Here is a 20,265-nt window from a genome sequence, read left to right as displayed (position 1 = left end):
TAAAATTATTCTAAAACATTATCGAACTTGTTTCCTAGAGTATAATCCGTTTTTGTTAAATGTTGACTCTTAACGGTAATAGTTGTGGTTCATGACTAGGGGTGAGCAAAACCGAACCGAAACCGTAAAACCGAACTGAACTGTACAATTTCGGTTCGGTTCGGTTCGGTTTCATCTTTTCCAGAATTTCGGTTAATTCGGTTTTTCAGATTGAACCGAATATAATTTCGGTTCGATTCAGTTCTTGATATAATATTTCGGTTTGAACCGAAATAACCGAAATTTTTTTACATATAAAATATATATTTTTTATATACATTATGTACAAACTTAAATACATAAAACTTTCTTAATTACTGAAGAGCGAGGAGCCTCTCTGAAGTTGCAGTCTGTTTAGCCTGTGTGATGTGCTGCTGCTCTGGTTTGTTTTATAAAAACTGTTTACCTTCTTGAGGAGTATATAAAACAATCTGCCTGCTCAGGCTTTATATACAAGAACCCTCGGCACTATGTAGTTGTGAGTGGTGAGTAGTATATCGCAGCAGACAACAAATTTTTTACACATTTTAACTTGGTTTCTTCATACAACAATCAGGTATGATTCAATACAGACTACAGATCTATATCTAATTGCAATACAGATTAATTTCGGTTTTTTTAAATCGAAACCGAACCGAACCAAAATAATTCGGTTAGTTCAATTCAGTTTAAAACAATAAAGTTTCAATAACCAAGTCATTTCGGTTGTGTTCACTTCGAGCGAATGGAATGGAGTGAAAAGTTCGAGCGAATGGAATGGAGTGAAAAGTTATGAACAAAATTTAAGGGACTTGGAGAAGAAATGATTATTAGTTTTGTATGATGAAGTTTGCAAGGAAAATAAGGAAAAAGGAGCACGGAGCACAAAACTTGGAGTTTAGAGTTCTAGTTTAGTTTGTTGGAAATGACCGGAAAGAATAAAAATTACAGATATTTTCCGGTAAATAGGTATGAATCTCATGCCGTTACCTTCTAATTTCATTCCAATTAAGCATACACTTTTCAGGTTATACTTGGGTTAAATGAGTCACATTGTATCTTTTCGGATTTATATGACTACTTCATGATAGTATTAATGTTCATATTCACTGTTTCTCTCGGGTCCAACTAATACGTCCACATCTAATTTTAGGGATATGCACGGCCAGTCGAATCAATGGATCGTCTTCAATTGTTGTCCGCGTAGCTAGAATAGGGGATAGTTGGGAAATGGCGAAGGCACACTGTAGCGTCTTCCTCTCAGAATATTCATTCCCAATAGATATCGTTATGAAGGTTGATAATTTGCTAGCTATTGTTTGGGGGTTTTCTGTTGTACCTAATGGTTGCCGAAGAACTTATTTTGTTGCAGTGAATGATCGTTTGATTGACACACAAGATCTCAAGAGTCACGGAGTTGATCAAAAGTTTGATCTGGATAAAGGGTATGTAGTTGGGAGTCTAACTATGGACACTCTAGCTGATTATCTTCCGCTGGAAGGACCACTTCAACAGAGAAGGTAATAGTAAGCCGTCATCTCTTCTTAAAGCTTTTTTGACAAAAAGTAGCTTTAAGCGATAATATGTAGGCTTTATAATGATACTCCCTCCGTCCCACAATACATGTCTCTTTAGAAAAAGTTACGCATATTAGGAAAACATTAATTAGATAAAAATTTCTCACTTATACCCCTAATAAATTCATGAATGTAGACTCTTATTCAACCCTTATTAATTGTTATACAACTTTCAAGAAGGGTAATTTTGGAATAATGTCAAAATATTTGCATTGGAAACTAAAAGTGGACAAGTATTATGGGACAAAAATTTTCTTCCAAAAGAGACTTGTATTGTGGGACGGAGGGAGTATTATCTTTGGTCCAGTGTTAAACTTAAACAATGACATATTTTTCTTCCAAAATGGAATAACATGCTCTTCTCAACTTAAATGGACCTCACAGCCTGGATTCGGCTAATTAAGTACATGATAATTACTAAACTTAAATGGACTTAGTGCTGAGAACTAAGGGAGCTTACTAGCTTTATACATGAGCTGTTGTCCTAATATATCCCTGACCTAGTGTCTTACTGTCTCATTATATACTTCTAGAACTGGAGTTGCGTACCTATCAGATCTTTTGGTCAGAGAACAGTTCAGAAGAAAAGGAATAGCCAAGGAGCTCATAGTCAAAGCAGAAGCTTACTCCAAGAGCTGGGGATGCCGTGCAATTGCATTGCACTGTGACCTAAACAACATCGGCGCTATAGAGTTGTATAGAGCTCATGGTTTCAAAAGCATAAAGGTTCCGGAAGGTGCAAAATGGCCTCAACCTAAGACTTCAAACAATATCAAATCCAACTTCATGATGAAACTCCTGTATACCCAGAAGAGCTAATAATATCGCTGTAATAGTACTAGTTTTCGTAGAAATATACAATGATGTTACATAGAGTTGGGAGATGAAAAAAGATTCAAGACTTGATGCTAGCAAGTGAATTGATGGAAATTGTTTCACTGTGTATATAACGAGAGTATTTATTTACTTATTTTTGAGTGAATTTGTTTCAAGTTCTACAAGAATATTAAAAATGCAATTGCAGAAAATACATAGCGAAACATTATTCGATACGGTACTATAAAGATCACATTACAGTATGTTTCAGATCTGCGTCTACAATAGTGGAGATATCATTACATGTACACATCTATTGTAACTTTATGGGCAGACTGTATAAACACCATTTCATCCAACCATAGTCCATATAACAACCACTTTCAAGAACGTCATACTTTAGCATTCTGCTGAAGCCTAAAACACTTATCACAGGCTCGTACAACCAGAGAAAGTACTGTGACAAAATTGTGATGGAGAGTCAAAGTGTTGTCGCCTTGTAAAGCCTCCTCGATCTCATACTTTTACAAAATTTGTCAATGAAGTTGTATCTAAAGCTGGAAATTCATTTGCGGCAGACAATACAGCAAGTCCGAGTTTTAAAGCATCATCTTTGGTTGACGCCTGGAACCAGTTCAGTTGATTTCAAGCTTTTAGTTAGTCGTAATACTTCAGAGCAATACAATATATAATATATCAGTCAAAAGTCGAGACTTGTTTTACAATACCTCAATGTTGAGGGGCAAAACTGGGTCATGCAGTGAAAGTCTAAGAAGGAACCAGCCACCATAACCAGAAACCCTGACCTGTTATGTGAAAAGAAATGAAAGCAATGGATGCTGAATGTCAGACTTTTTTCAACTAATTTAGCCTGAAAAGTTACAAGGAGATTAATATAATGACCTTTAGGGTTTTTAAACAAACAAGAAGAATATCTCTACAAACCTGTCTAGACGTCAAATTAAGGTTCTATGTCCACTCACCCACACCTCTTCAGCTCTTCTAATTAAGTACATATTTTAATTATCAAAAGTGTGATCTTATTTTTTTTGTCTTTTTGGAGTTTGGAGGACAGGAATGCAAAAACAGGAACTTTAACATACTACTTACTAGTTACTACAGAATGCTAAAGTATAATTTATTGATTGATACATATTGTTTATTCAAGTTGAAACTTGCAATATTGAGGAATAATTTTTGGTATTAACAAAAACTTGAACAAGAGATGTAATAGATCTCATTCCAGATCTTAAGGCTTAAGTAACTAAATTATGACAGCTATGATTGGGAAAAAAGATGGATTGGTAGAAAATAGACATTTCCGGGAAGAACCAAGACTGTTTAATTATCAAGTCAGGGATCTTACGCCTTCATAGTTAACAGGAGCTTTCTGAAGCTTTGGATCTGAATCACTAATGTTCTCCAAATGCTTTAATACAGCCTCTCCATACTCCCGGAAAGATCTGAAATAACTATACCGAGTGAGCAATATACACACACGCATTATATACTCATCTGGCATTACCACATCCAGAATCATACCTTCCTTTTAAATCTGCATGATTCTGATCAATCTTTATTCTAAGTTCAACAGCCAGAGCTGGTTCTTCCAAACCATCCAGCAAATCTGTCAAAACTTGGCTGCCGCCACCTAGTCCTGAAGCTCTAGCTGATGCAAGTTTATTTAATAGTTTAACCTGCAAGCAGTCCGGAAAGAAAACATATCATATATATGGTGAAGTGAAAATGAAGTACACTCACATGCCTGCTGGAAATAGGGTGTAAGCCCTTGTTATCACAATGTGAAGTTAAAATGCCCTTAATATCACATGTCGATGTCGGGAAGATGGCCCTTTATATCACAGAAAAACACAATATGAACGTACATTTCCACAGAATGCAAAGGCGTGTTATGTTGCCGTCCTATTAAAATGTTTTAATATGAAAACGCAATATACAATACATTTAAACTAACAAATGATATTTTAAAATGAACAAAAAACGCAAGATTGTTAAAGGTTTATGTTAAGTTTAAAAAGTATTTTTTGGAAAACGTGAAGTTATGTTACATTTTATGGATCTCGTTAAAACGCAAGTTCAGACCTCGTTATTGCGTGATAGGAAGGGCCATACTAATGGCCTGTGATATTAATGGCCTTCAGGTTCTAATTTATGATATTTTGGACCTTTTCTCCTGGGAATACAAGTATTTGGTATGAAAATTTACAAAATTTTGGCTGGAAAAAATAATGCAATGCGAGCATTTCTCCAACACATACAAACTATTTTAGCATTGCAGCTTACCATGAGGTACGCTCCATCATCGAGCCAGTGATTTTCCTTGAGTGCACCATGACCACTGGTTTCGATGGCCAAATGTGATTCTTCTCCAACTGAGTTCTGTAAACATAACTTTTGGTTATCTTAAATTCTGAAGAAAGTTGTGAATACTTTATAGATAAAACTCTTACCATAAACATAAAACATGGGAATATACGAGTATTGAAACAATTAGGATAGTATTGGTATACATATACAAGTATAAGTTCTCATGAAATATATATACATCTATCACGTATTTGTTCTGCTCAAGGATAGCATTGATTTGGCAGATAATCATGGGAAGCAGAATCATGTTCTCTCATCAGGGAACTAGAGAGAACACAATGTAGCCAAGCTCCCGGTACTTGGATCCAGTACCACCAAGTTCTGACCCTTAGGTTAAAAGACGTGCGTATAATTCTTTAGAACTATCACTTATTTGCAGTAAGAACAAATCATGTGAATGAGTGTTTATAATATGAACAAATGATATAGAAGATGCAAAGACACATTAACAATTTATTAATACTTAACCATATGCTTATTTTTCCTTATATCAGTTCTCAGCCAAGTAGAGTACTTCTTCACTTTAATTTATAGAATAAATCATAGTAAAATTAATAGCCTGTCACCTCCTGCATCCAGTTTACTCTTGCTGCATGGCACTCAACAGATTATAGTTTCTTTTCTCTACTTTACTGCACACTGAAAATACTTAATTTACCTAAAGCCTGGCATTATCTCTATTAGAATTAAATATCAAGAAAGGCGGGAGGGAAGGCATAGTGAGAAAAGAGGATATAATCTAAATGAACCATGTGTGGACAAAACATCAATATTACAAAATACAAATAAAAACTGCATATATATATATATATATATATATATATATATATATATATATATATATATATATATATGAACCACATACGGCCAAAAAATCAATATCACTAAATGCTGATAAAATATGCGGATAACAACTGTACAGTTGTACTCGATGGTTAACTTTTTCTACTAAAAAAACTGCCACAACAAGGCATCATAACATTTGAAGTCATGTAAGATAACCGTTCTCAGATGAATACAAAGCTTACCAAACGAATTGCTTCATCAATGACATTTTTATAGCCTCTCTTGAACCGGTGATGCTTGCCTCCTGTGATAAATTAAGACATATAAACACTTCCAAGACAACAGAATTCAAATATGCTTGAATTTCCTCTTACCCAGCTTCTTCTCAATAAATGTAGTTAATCCATCCGATGTTACACTGTCCGTGACAATAGTTGTTCCTGGATGCTAGAGTAGGAAATGAAAGGGGAAGATAGTTCAGACTCAGGCCCAATATAGCATACTGAATGACAACTGTGACTATCAACACTTACTTCCTCTAAAACAATGGCAGACATTAAAGCAATCAAGCGATTTCGATTCAACTCACAACCAGCAAAGTCCACAGCAGCAGATCTAGGAAGACCTTATATCAATAAAAACCCATCAAAAACTATAAGAACTAAATTTACGCATATCACCTGTCAACGTCTGTATCAAAAATGATCCCCAGATCAGCCTTGTTACTCAGGACTGCTTCTGTTATAGATTTCATTGCTGCCTTGTCCTCAGGATTAGGAATATGATTGGGAAATAAACCTGAATATAATTTAACCTAAAAATAAGCAAGGTACTGATTTTCAATTGTGATTTTTTGGTTTAAGACTTACCATCAGGCTCCAAGAACTGACTGCCAGAAGTAATAGCCCCAAGAGGTTCAAGGACCTTTCCCTGATCATTACAAATTCAGTTACTATCTTGTACTGGCACAGCAACAGAAACATATTTTGTCACAAAAACTATATTTCGTATCTCATGAGCACAGCAACCGACTGGTGCATGAATTATGAACAAGTATTACATCTCTTTTAAGGGAGTCAGGTAATTTCATATATAGTAAGTGGAGAAAAAAAGGGTCCCTCTGCTCCACAAAATGATTACAATTGAAACTATTTTTTAATCCATATTGAGGCCCATTTATCATAGGCGGTAGTATACAATGACACCATCGCTTAAAATTTGATATCAATATATCATTATTAAGCATTCAGGCCGTAGATTACATAGCAGAAACATTCTCAGGCGTTAAATTCTGAGAACAATAATGAAGCTTTAGTATATCTAAGATTAACAAGTCAGATAGTTTGTATGGAATGGAGAGAGTATGTCTATAAACAAGAGACAACGACTGGAATATGTGGTTGAAGTTACAAAGTTTCAGAATAGATATATGATGGATCTAATCGGTTCTATTATGCTTGTACAGATTTTTAAAGTCACAAGAGTTGTTGAAGTGAATATGAATTTATGATTCGCATGAAGTATGCTACGGCCTAACATAACACTTCAGGACCGTGGACATACTCGAGAAAAAAGAAGCAGGGCAAAGACGTCATTTGAAAAGACCAAGTGTGGTTTGGAAATTAAGTAATAGGGAATCGGGGGGAATAAGTAAAGAAGGGAAATCAGGGATTGAGAGGGATTTTTGAGACATTTTATATTAGAGAGTAGTACTTGGAGAGAGCCAACCTCTCGAACGTTGGGGGTTAGATCTAGTGGATGTTTTGTTGTGTTCCACTGGGTTTTATCATTCTATTATCAATCATTTCAGTAATTTATAACAGCTCTTGGTATAAATCGCTTATTGTGTTCGTGGGTTTCTATTTGTTAATTAATCTAGGTGTCATATTTTAAACAGAAAAAAGAAAAAGATGGTCCAAAGTACTGGTTATCTGACCACATTTCAACTCAGTACGGAAAAAGACAAGCGAAATAATTGATGTTGAGGTGATAAAATTAATTTAACTCACAGCAAAAAAACCTCCTGCTCCATTGCCTGCGTCAACTATTATATGGAAACCTTCCAATGGCTTTTCTAAAATTCAAAAGAATTTAAAAGGATAAATACATGACTTGACTGCAAATTCAAGTACAAGGAGATAGGAAGCTACTAGTATCAATGAAAATCATAGCATGAGAAATTACAAGTACTGTAAAATTGTAACTTGTATCCCCATGTAAAATATTATGAATGATGAAACTAAATTAAAAGAACTGCAAGGCATTCCATATAGAAAGAATGTTAATGCTCTAAATAGCCACAACAATTTCCCTATAAACTTCATCATATTATTACCAGTATTTCCTGCAGCTTTACGAACTGCTGCAACAAGATCAGATGAATAGACACTCATGTAGTCGACTCTCTTTATAGACGAGGAAGCTTTGATCTCAGAATTCTTCAGAGATTCAGTTGTGAAGCACTGGTATATATCTGCTGCCCGTTCCAGAATATCTTTAATATCAGGTTTCCCAAGCCCTCCTGCATTTGTAAAGAACTTAAAGCCATTTCTGTTGTAAGGAAGATGGCTTGCTGCAACAGATAGCTTAAAGTATTAGTTAGGTGATCTCATAATGTAGGCAATTAGAAAACATTGAATAAATAGCAAATAACAAATGAAGTGCAAATCTTTATTTTATACAAATTTTAGATCTAACTCTGTAGAAATGAAGATTGCAAGACCTCATTACTCAGAAAATGATACTTGATTACCCAAAAAAAGAAAAGAAAAGAGAGGTTGATATTCATCATATGTTACGAACTGATTGCACTTGGTTTGATGGTTTATATGAGTAGTTAACATCCTTTTCCTTTCTTATTAACTACTCTTAGTCTTGGGTATTTCTGTTTGACCAAATCCCTTTTTTATTGGTACCTTTGCAGCATGTGATGTGATCCAATTACGACCTCCTTCTAACACCTTGAGGCTGGTTAACAACTTTTAAGCGACTGAGATTCAGATATAGAGAAAGACGCGCTTCTAGATTAACACATAATCCAAACATGGGAAGGGAAGCAATAATCATGATATCTGATGGGAGCAAGTCATTTCAGAACTGACCTGTTATCATAATTGATCCATCAACGGGACATAGTATGTCGTCTTTTTCTGTTAGTGTACTATTGAACATTGCAGGCGTGGATGCTAGCCTATCAAAACAGATATAGGCATTATCAAAATTTATCAATTTATTCATTCGCAACAAGGAGAAACCTATTACCATGCATAAATTAAAGATTTATAATATTAAATTTGACAAATAGACATTCTTTTTCCTTCAAAACCAGTCCAGGACCTCCACCACAAAACAATCATATTCTTTGGGCCTTATAACCGATTGAAGGCATATATTGTACAACTAGATAGGTTTTAGCCTATCAGCACGATACATGCTGCTACTAGCGTCTTATGTTCCAAATGGCTGGTAATTTATAAGTTTGAACAAAAATATCGTCTTAAGAGTGTTTATTATTGCCACACGGGAATCGCTAATTCAACATCATGATACAGAATCATAAAATATATGACACTGTAACTGAGAAGTAACTAAACAATGTTTAAAAAAGTAAATTGCTCCTACGATCTAAAATAAAAAGTAATTTCAATTTCGTTTAAAAGTTCACACCTTAAAACAATGGCACCTGGGGCCTCAATTATGGGACAACCACTTCACTAAAGTGTTGTTTCTTTAAACTAATTGTTAGAGAAGGAAACTTCCCAAAATATATATTATGTATTGTTCTGTCAATATTCTGTCAATATTAAGTTTCCATGTAGAATCTGTATGTACTGATATATATACAAGGGAATACAGAACTCCGGACAAGGAGATTTACCCCATCTTACATGGTATCAGAGCTAACCCTAGCCTCCAGCCCCTAATTTTTTTTTTTTCTCAGCCTAGTTGTGTGCAATTTTTTACCACCGCTGCTTCATCATGAACAAGGACGGTGATTCTTCTACTCCTTCTCCTCCTACTTCTCCTCTTCCTCCCTCACCCAGTTTTCATCCTGCCCTTGCTGTTACAAATATCAAAAATCAAGTTCCATTAACTCTTGATATTGAAAAAGTACAATACTCTTCTTGGACTGAATTATTTAAGTGCACAGCTGGTGCGGACAATGTGCTTGATCATATCGATCCCACAACTCCAAAATCAAAGGACATCGATGACCAATTATGGAAGCGTCCCTTACCAGCAACAACAACGCCAACCTGCAGGCATCCTTGGTGCTGGACCACGGCCACAACAACAAGCCTACACCTCTGTCCAACCCCAACAGCCCTATGACACACCATCATATCAGCCTACTGACTTGGCACAAGCATTTCAAGCAATGAGTTTCAATCCACCCGACGACACCTGGTATATGGACACTGGTGCATCATCTCATCTCACTAATAATGCAGGTACAATTAAAACTCCTAGTACATCTCGTATTAATTCATCTATTTTGGTTGGTAATGGCTCTTGCATTCCAGTTGTGGCTAAAGGGTCGTCGAATTTACCTGTCCCTCTCCCTCCTTTAGCACTCAATAATATTTTATATGCTCCTCAAATAATCAAAAACCTCGTTTCTGTCAGAAAATTCACTAAAGATAATCATGTGTCTGTTGAGTTTGACCCTCTTGGTTTTTCTGTGAAGGACCTTCATTCGGGGAGCCACGTCATGAGATGTAATAGTTCTGGGGATCTCTATCCACTTTGTCCATCTTCTTCTACATCTAGCTCCAGTCAAGTTTCTTTAGCTGCTATTTCTTCGGGTCTTTGGCATAATCGGCTTGGTCATCCGGGTCCCTCTGTTTTACAGTATCTTAGCAAAAATAAGTCTATTCAATGTAACAAAGAGCCTACATCTACATTTTGTTATTCTTGTCAGACGGGAAAACATGTTAGGCTTCCCTTTTTCTCTTCTCAAAATGTAACCTCTGCTCCTTTTGATATCATTCATAGTGATTTGTGGACATCACCAGTTTTAAGTAAAGAAGGGCATCGATATTATTTGTTATTTTTAGATGATTTTACAAATTATTTATGGGTGTCTCCATTAAAGTACAAGTCTCAAGTGTTTGACACATTCTTGGCTTTTAATGCTTATGTCAAAACTCAGTTTGAGAGAAGTATAAAATCATATCAATGTGATAATGGGAGAGAATTTGATAATGGAGCATTTCATGATTTTTGTGCCAAAAATGGGATGAATTTTAGATTTTCTTGTCCACACACTTCCTCTCAAAATGGGAAAGCTGAGAGAATGATCAGAACTATAAATAATCGCACTCGCACTCTTCTGCATCATGCATCCATCCCACCTTCTCTTTGGGTTTATGCTCTGCGAGTGTCATGTTACCTTCATAATATCATTCCATCAAAATTACTAAACAATATCTCCCCATTTCACATTTTATATCGCAGGATCCCATTATATGCTCATTTTAAAGTGTTTGGGTGCTTGTGTTTTCCAAGCCTCACATCTACTGCTAAACATAAGCTTTCCCATCGATCTATACCATGTGTCTTTTTGGGGTATCCCACCAATCATAGAGGATACTTATGTCTTGACTTCACAAACAATAAACTCATTATCTCTCGTCATGTTAAATTTATCGAATCCGAGTTTCCATTTGTCAAAATCCCAACCGTGACTTCTAAATCTTATAATTTTTTGGAGAATAGTGACATTTCACCCTTTATAACTCATCATCTCACTACAAATCATGCTCAAGCAACGGTTGCACCTAGCATACCGAGCGTGATATCTTCAAATGAGGTTAATACATCTTCATCATCTCCTTCCCTACCTGTGTCCACACCATCTCATCAAGCTACTTCTCAGTTACATAGCCATAATCGTCCTCCTCGTGCATTTGGCCAAGTATATACTCGTAGAGTTGTCAATACCATCCCCACTCACAATGTCCAGCCTCTACAAGCTTCTGTTCCTTCACGTATGACTACCAGAAGTCAACACGGTATTTTCAAACCCAAGCATCAATTTAACCTTAATAGCATCACTACCTCTGTTCCTAGTCCTGTGCCTCGTTCTCACATTCAGGCCCTTAAAGACCCCAACTGGATTGCGGCTATGAAAGATGAACTTAATGCTATGTATACTAGTGGTGCTTGGAAATTGGTACCTCGTCCACCCGGGGCACATGTGATTAATTCGTTGTGGCTGTTTCGTAATAAATTTGATAAGCATGGTAATTTTGAACGTCACAAGGCACGACTTGTAGTCAACGGTAAAAATCAACTAGTTGGTATTGATTGTTTTGAGACATTTAGTCCAGTGGTGAAGCCTGCAACAATTCATACAGTGCTTAGTCTTGTTGTTTCACAATCTTGGCCTATACATCAACTAGATGTCAAAAATGCTTTCTTGCACGGAGATCTTAATGAAACAGTATATATGCATCAGCCTGCGGGATTTGTTAATCCGAGGTTTCCAGATCATGTGTGTCTTCTTCAGAAATCCATATATGGATTGCGACAGGCTCCCAGGGATTGGTATCATCGCTTGGCTACATTCTTAAGGAAATTAGGATTTGTAAACAGTATTCAGGACAATTCTTTGTTTATTTATAAACGAGACAATCAGCTGGCTTATCTATTACTGTACGTTGATGACATTGCACTCACAACTTCTACTGATCTCCTTCGTTCTTCTATCATATCTAGCCTAAAAGCTGAGTTTCCCATGACAGATTTGGGGCCTTTGACTTATTTTCTCGGAATTGCAGTGCAATGCCATAGCAAAGGACTGTTTTTAAGCCAAGAAAAATATGCTGAAGCTATTATTGAAAAGACAGGAATGGCTAATTGTAATCCGGTTTCCACTCCGGTCGATACAAAACCAAAATTAAGTGCTAATGAAGGGGATCTAGCAGAGGATCCTACATTGTATCGTAGCCTGGCTGGTGCACTTCAGTACTTAACATTTACACGCCCTGACATTAGCTATGCAGTCCAGCAGGTTTGCCTATATATGCATGCCCCTCGCCAACCGCATTTTAATGCTCTTAAGCGTGTTATAAGGTACATACAAGGTACTACTACCTATGGTGTTCATCTGTATTCAACACCAGTGTCAAGTTTGATAGCTTACACTGACGCGGATTGGGGAGGATGTCCTGACACCCGTCGATCTACTTCTGGGTATTGTGTTTTTCTGGGTGATAATTTGGTCTCCTGGTCTTCTAAGCGACAGGCTGTTCTCTCTCGTTCTAGTGCTGAGGTAGAATATAGAGGTGTTGCCAATGTCGTGGCAGAATCTTGTTGGATTAGAAATCTTTTACTCGAATTACATTGTCCAATTCGTAAAGCTACCGTTGTATATTGTGACAATGTCAGTGCTGTATATTTATCAAGCAACCCTGTTCAACATCAACGGACAAAACATGTGGAGATGGATATACATTTTGTCCGTGAACAGGTTGCCTTAGACCGTGTTCGAGTTCTTCATGTTCCCTCTTCCTACCAGTACACTGATGTCTTCACAAAGGGTCTTCCTCGGCATCTATTCCTTGATTTCAGATCCAGTCTGAGCGTTCATCCTCCTCCCGCTCTGACTGCGGGGGTGTGTTAGAGAAAGAAACTTCCCAAAATATATATTATGTATTGTTCTGTCAATATTAAGTTTCCATGTAGAATCTGTATGTACTGATATATATACAAGGGAATACAGAACTCCGGACAAGGAGATTTACCCCATCTTACACTAATGAATGACCTAATATATTAATCACTGGGTAAACTGCACATTTTCCCCCTCACAAAAACCATAATTAATAATTACTAAGGCTGGGCAAAGGCATCACCTAAAGTAAGATAATTGAAGGATTCAATTGCAAGGTAATAGAATTTTCATCCATCTAACATAAAGGAATTGCCAAAATAAGAGGCTAGTCTAGTAGCCTCAGATCCAAGCTATGCTAGCATTAGTCTACTCTAGATGCATACAAATATAAATAATGAGTATCATGATTAGACAGCATATTCATAATGTAACGGCATACCCACCCATACTGAACAACATCCAGGCCAGCTCCGGCAATTCCACGAGATGCTGCGTCCTGAAAGTTACGATAAAATCATAGTGAAAGGGTGAACTAGTGAATCTTCATGACTGGCACATGCTAGACAAACAATCTCTTTTAGACTGAGAGACTTTAGTTGATCTATTTTCTTAATCCATGAAGAAGAAATCAAGTATGTTTAATAAATTAAACACAATCAGATGGTGCATAAGGAAGTATTCACATCTTTAACAATCTAAGCACATTAACCATATCTACAGTATGTCAAGCATCAATGTAACATCTATATATTATTGCTATAAACAAGTCTAGCACTTTCTCATTAAAACTAGATTCATCATAAATTAGTTGAATCACAAACTTCAAGGTAAGGCGTCTCATATTAGAGCATGTCTCGGAATCTACTCCCGCTGTCCCATTTCAACTTTTTTGACTTTTTGACATGTATATTAAGGTTTGAAAAAAATAGCATTTGAATATAATTATTCTTCTATAAAACTTTATAATCAAATAAAAATTTAGAAGTAAACTTAAACTCAACGTAAGAATAAAAAAAATTGACAGGGTATACACCTTAGTATGTGTGTCAAAAGGTCAAAGATCAGTTAAATTGGGACAGAGAGAGTCCCATTTTGCTGAGATGCAAAATTTGGGTTCCTTATTTATAAGTTATTAATTTTATGGTCAGCATCCGAGTAAGATATATGTTACATATAAGAAAGGAAAATTAGGCATGAACATTTGGGATTAGCCACAGCCGGGTTTAACAGAAATAAGAAACCACTTAAACTGAAAAGCCAGCTGCCTTCCATCAGAAACATCATTTTTAACCTTTTAACATAAGTGTAGGTACAGAGGGTCTAAGATGAGATAGCCCAAATGGGAAGAAACATATTGGGTCGGCTCGAAGCAGTTTGGGTCTGGAATGTAGCCTAGTCCATAAAATTTAACACAACAAAGAGATGCCACAGCAATGCATAGAGGTCTAGACACGATGAAGAAAGACCTATGACTTTTTTAAGCGCTGAGATGCCATAACAAAACTGAAGGCAAGAAATACACATTCTCCACTTATTATTTATCAACAACCTTTCTTCCCCCCTCACTTCCATCAATCATCCCAAGCCCCAAGTTCGGACATATTAAGGAGAAAGAGCAAGGCGACAAGTCAACAAGCATTTGGGAAGACAACCTAAAGCCATTATCTCATGAATAATGATCATATTCAGCTATTACGAATTATTCAGACATTAAGTAGCAGTAAGCATATTGGTAGCCAATACCTGTAATTTCTGTGCAGATACACGAGAATCATGGCCAATAGAAACTCTCAGCCGCCTAGATTCATTAGATTTCTTTTTATTCAAAAGCCACGCGGAAAAGGCAGCTGCTATTGCTTCTGTCACAGGTTCAGTGAGGTTTACAGGTTCCCCCTCGACACCAGCAACAGCAACACCACGAATATCACTGCACCAAAATATGTAAACCCAAGTGGATATATATTCCATATCTGTATTTGATATTGCAAACTGTTCACAGATGTCATCCTGTTAACATTTCTGGCTAGAAATATATTACTTAAGCAATAATTTCTCTTTTACCAAAATGATACGTACAGTCGTACACACATTACATATTTTGAGACGGCACTTAATTTTTGGTGTTGCCTAGCTCTCTAATTAAGGATCACAGTGATATAGGCCCCATTCCAAATACAACAAAACACCAGACCAGTCAACTGGACCTAACATAATATTAATAAGTTGTCCTATTTTAAGTTGAGTGGTGCAGTCTAGCTTTATAAGCTAAGTGTATAAGCAGATCATTTACTACCATTTAATATCAGATACAGAGGAAAAAGAGATTATCATGGAAGTCTGTAGAATATATATACAAAATCTTTATGTATTTAAGAAGATAAGTGTGCTGTGTAAGATAATGTCACACCTGCCATTTTGAAGCTTAAGGAAATCAACTCTTTCGAGAGATGGTATTACTGTAGCAGATGGAGCAACTGCAAGGAGAGTTCGTATAAGATTTTAAATCCGTAGAATGAGAAAATTTTATATTACAGCATTTAATACTCTATGTAATAAAGTAATCAGATGTGTCAATTAGTGGATAGTACAATTTATCTGGAAAAACAACCAGACAACTAAACTATTACATGGGTTCCAAAATCTTTGGTTGATTAAATTCAACCTAAACAGTGAGAATCTAGAACGGACCGTTGCAGTAAACAATTCCTCGGTTAAGTTTTGAGAATCTATGCGATTGCATGGTGGAGGTTCCATCCCACGACAATCTAACTCCTGGAAAGGAAAGTAATTTGTGTGTGACAGGGGCAAATCTATCCCTCTGACATTGGGGACTGGACTGTCTGTTCTGTTTGCAGCACTGTGCAACCAAAACATTTTGTGATATTTTTCCAGAAATTGCTGCATAGAAAATATAAATTCTATCAGATTCCTCACTATATATAGCTTCAATAACAGTTCAAATTAATTTTTATGTTTAACATCTCTCCGAGAGAATTTATTTCAACAAGTTCTTGCTAGAAGGTAGCCACTTAATGAATTGCACTTATAATGTTCCTCTACAGGTTTGATCATATTTGCAACAACATTGTTAATTCATCATCGATTTGTTAGAAAATCTACGATATTATCATGCAAGTCATTTCCATGCCTGTTGTTAAGAAGAGTTTAAAACTGCAGAGGTGTTACATGGCAACAGCATTCGCAAGCTGCAATGATTGTACTCGTTAATAATGATGAATAAACACCTAACTGACTACAACAATTTTCACAGTCCTGGTGTGTAGCACCTGAATGACCCTAATTTGGGATTAAACATTTTATACACAAGAGTACCATGAGGCAAATATAACAAGAAGCCATCGAAGACAGCCAAAAGTTACATAGAGTCAAAAACAGAAAAGGGAACCTAGCCCTTGCCTTGGAATGTTATAGCAAGAAAATCTATGTGCATAATTCACATCTGGGTTGCCACATCAGGTAGGTAGTTAAGACTAAGAGCTCCTTTGGCTGAGTTTAGAATTGTGACTTACGACTTGATGTGACTTAATGTGATAAGCTAGGAGTTTAAAATGTCTGCTTGAGTAATTTTGACTTATTAATCACTTATGGGTTATTAAAAATGTAATAATAAAAATAAAATTGGTTTATGGGTAGCTTTTATATATAAAGAAAAAAGAAGTTATAAACAGTTAAATCACTAGAAAAAGTACTTCAAACTAACTCCTGCTTAAATGAGTTTTTGGCTTATTTCTGACTTTAAGTCATTTTCTGACTTATTACACAAATAGACATTTTTCAACTTAAAGTCCGAAACAACTTTAAACCCCTGACTTAAAGCCTACACAAACAGGCTCTAAGCTAGGGCAACTTTAAAAAGAAATGTTGAAGTATTCTCGTAAGATTGGTCTCTATCACGAATTAGGAGTCACGTATCCGAATTGTGAATTGTAAGCTAATTTCAAACCTAACCGAATCATGATATTTCTAATTCCGCCACCAAACACTAATTTATTGAGAACACTAATTCCTACTTTGCTGAAAAAAAAATTCAATCTCATCATGCAAGTCAGGTCCGTGCTAAGAATTAAGAAGACGACTTTCAAAATTTTCTGAAGGGCTTTGTGTGACAACATCATTCTCACAGCTACGACAATTGTACTTTTAGAGAATGATGAGGCAAAACCTCACTGACTACAGCACTACTATCAGTCTTTTTTAAAAACTAACCGATCACAATATTCCTAAATCCAACAACAAACACCTTTTAGCACCACGGAAACAATGAAAAGGACTCGGAGCAGTCTAAATTCGCATTACTAACAAAGATTATACTCATCCTATGTTGACTCGTATAAAATTACATTGTCATTACCACGAGCAACACTCCTAGAACATGAAAAATTCAATTAAATTTCAACTTAACAATCAACAAATTATAGAAATGCCTAATCTACAAACATCAAAACACACGCAGCATAATCAAAATTACGGAACAGTTAATTACACATGAAATAGAATCAACTAATTGTTTGTTTTACTCAAATAATAAATAACTGTAAATGAAAACAGATAGATGTACAATAAAAATCTAAATATAAATAATTGAAGCTCACCTGCCATTTGATCGCCGATAATTTCGCCGAGAACTCAAGTTGTGTGTATATATGTATGTATACTAACGGAGCGGAGAGCACGAGAGAGAAAAATTTGTAAAACAGATTGAATTTCACAGCTAGTGAGCTTAGCTGTACTGTTGCAGTATATTCTTCAAATGCGATGGGCCTGGGCTGATAGCCTGGTCTTGTTTATTGATTTTTTGATTGTCGACTTCAAGGGCCCAATATATTGGATAGTGGTTTCTTTGATTATGTTGGGTTTTTTTTTTGTGTGTTTTAGTAGTGATCCGATAAGGATGGGCCTGGTTAAAGGTTTGCTTTAATGAAGATCATAACCGTCCAAGTAATGAATAATTTTAAAAAATTGTTTCTGCTGATTTTCTTAACTTTCGGTTTTTTTTTTCTTCTAAAAAAAACTTTCGGTTTTTTATTTGAGTCCTGAACGTTCGGTCTAATCTTAATTTTTTGGTTGACGGAATTATAATAGTCAAAGTGCGCCACTTTCCATTCCGATCTTTATCCCATGACATGGTGGTAGGATTTGTATGATTTATCGACAAAAAATTGTGGATTTAGAGAGTGCATGTGTTGTCATGTTTTTTTTTACACGAACCCGCAGTCGCTACTAGGGGTGAACATAACCCGATCAAACCGCTCAAACCGAACCAAACCAACCTGATTTTAGGCCGATTAAACCGACCCAATCAAAACCGAAACTTGAATGGTTCGAATTTTAAAAAACCCGATTAAATTGGGTTGGGTTAGAGTTTGGTAAATTTTAACCCTAAACCAACCCGACCCAACCCGATAATAATTAAAAGCCAATTAAGTAAAATATTCAACTTGTACTTATATAATAGCATTGCAGTTTTGACAGAATTTAACTTGAATTGGTTTATAATAGCATGTGTATTCGTATTTGTGTGAGTTCACATTTTACACTCCTAGTCCTAGTGTGCCTCAAAATTTTATTTTGGTAACCATCAGTAAGTATATAACTAAAATTCTCAGTCTCTCATGCTTCAGTGTTTTTAGTCTCTCATGCTTCAGTGTTCAACTTGTATCTGAGCAAACTGCCTGGCCTTTTAATTTTTATCATCTTCAATTCTTCATATAGTTTTATATCAGTAATCACTATCAGGTGTTAGTCCCAGTTGTATATGGTGATGCATTCTTCGACTAACCAACTGCAGATACCTGAAAATTATTTTAGCAACTGAATAATAATAGACTACAGATCATATTTCAACCCAACCCAAACCGAACCAAACCAACCCGAACTATAAATTGTAGGGTTGGGTTAGCCATATATTTTTAGATGATTGGGTTAAATTTTTTTATAAACCGATTAAATTGGGTTGGATCATTTTTTACCTCCAACCCGACCGACCCAACCCGTGTTCACCCCTAGTCGCTACTCTTCGGATGCGCACGGGGTAAACCCACGAGCTCACGTAATAGCCTGCAAATTACGTGAACCAGATAAATCGCAATTAAGCGACAGGCTCTGGTCCAGGAGGCATAATCACAAATTCAGCTCTCATCGGAATCGAACATGTGACCAAGAGGATACAAGTCCCCTCTTTCAACCGGCTGAACCAACCCTTGCGGGCTGTCATGTTTAATTTTTATCCTCGCAAAAATTTACTGTACTATGTTTCAAGATATTAGTACTAGACTACTAGTTCAACAATTTTTTTTAACAGGAGTACCTCAAATCACCTACACAGACATGCCTAAAAGACTAGAAGTTGAGGTTGATGCACAGAAAACATTGGGATCAGAAGAGCTGAGCAATGTTGTTTGTCAGAGTCCTGAAATTGAAAGGGCATGGGGATGCAATATTGTAGAACACGAAGCTGTTTGATGAAGCGTGCGTGCATTGACCAAACCAAACTCAACTAATTAATCAAATCCCCATGCATTCAACTCACCCCAATTGAAAACTCCTTTATTTCCGTTCCCATATTTAGAGTATCCTATGACATGAGACTAGCGGTGTGTATATGATCCATCGTCCAACTCCATGCAATATTCACTACTCCCTCCGTCTCAATTTATAGGTCCATTTTGCAAAAAAAAAATTGTCTCAAAATACTTGTCCCTCTCTTCTTTCAATAGAAAATTATCTACATATTAATTGTGATTTTTTTGAAACTCAACATTATTTTCATTTTTCAATGCACTAATTCTCTATATTTATTGTGATTTTTTTGAAACTCAACTATGTTCTCACTTATCAATGCACTAGTTAATGATACATGAGATAAGATTCTATCTAACTAACTTTTTTCTTAATATGTGTGTTTATTCCAAAATGGACCTATAAATTGAGACGGAAGGAGTAGCTAGGTTTCTTGGTCCGTTTCACATTTTCTTCAGCAGGACATCCTTGTGTACAATTTTGGATTTTGGGGGTGGTAAATGAACCATAAAATGTTGAACT

General features: G+C 36.1%; 2 protein-coding genes across 3 annotated transcripts; one reads left to right on the top strand and one right to left on the bottom strand.

Annotated features, from left to right (window-relative positions):
* Positions 1–1,106: 1,106 nt before the first annotated feature.
* Positions 1,107–2,577, top strand: LOC108209713 (GCN5-related N-acetyltransferase 4, chloroplastic-like). Its single transcript, XM_017380774.2, has 2 exons — positions 1,107–1,538; positions 2,129–2,577. Exons 1-2 carry the CDS (start codon positions 1,249–1,251, stop codon positions 2,412–2,414), a joined length of 576 nt encoding a protein of 191 aa, XP_017236263.1. The 5' UTR covers positions 1,107–1,248; the 3' UTR covers positions 2,415–2,577.
* Positions 2,535–17,955, bottom strand: LOC108209712 (uncharacterized). 2 transcript variants are annotated; one of them, XM_017380771.2, is made up of 18 exons: positions 17,817–17,951; positions 15,892–16,101; positions 15,611–15,677; positions 14,947–15,130; positions 13,647–13,699; positions 8,687–8,775; positions 7,921–8,157; positions 7,595–7,659; positions 6,455–6,515; positions 6,266–6,383; positions 6,119–6,200; positions 5,960–6,032; positions 5,828–5,889; positions 4,716–4,811; positions 3,954–4,108; positions 3,778–3,874; positions 3,140–3,217; positions 2,535–3,035 (listed from the first exon to the last, which is right to left on the bottom strand). In XM_017380771.2, the coding sequence occupies exons 1-18, from the start codon at positions 17,821–17,823 to the stop codon at positions 2,928–2,930; spliced, it is 1,842 nt and encodes a 613-aa protein (XP_017236260.1). In that variant the 5' UTR covers positions 17,824–17,951; the 3' UTR covers positions 2,535–2,927. The 2 variants fall into 2 exon arrangements, with proteins under 2 accessions (XP_017236260.1, XP_017236261.1); XM_017380772.2 differs by lacking the exon at positions 15,892–16,101 and having other exon boundaries at positions 17,817–17,955.
* Positions 17,956–20,265: the final 2,310 nt, after the last annotated feature.

Source organism: Daucus carota, chromosome 2 (assembly GCF_001625215.2).
Source record: "Daucus carota subsp. sativus chromosome 2, DH1 v3.0, whole genome shotgun sequence".
In the NCBI taxonomy this organism is placed as follows: domain Eukaryota; kingdom Viridiplantae; phylum Streptophyta; class Magnoliopsida; order Apiales; family Apiaceae; genus Daucus; species Daucus carota.
This window is presented reverse-complemented; position numbering and strand designations above follow the sequence as displayed.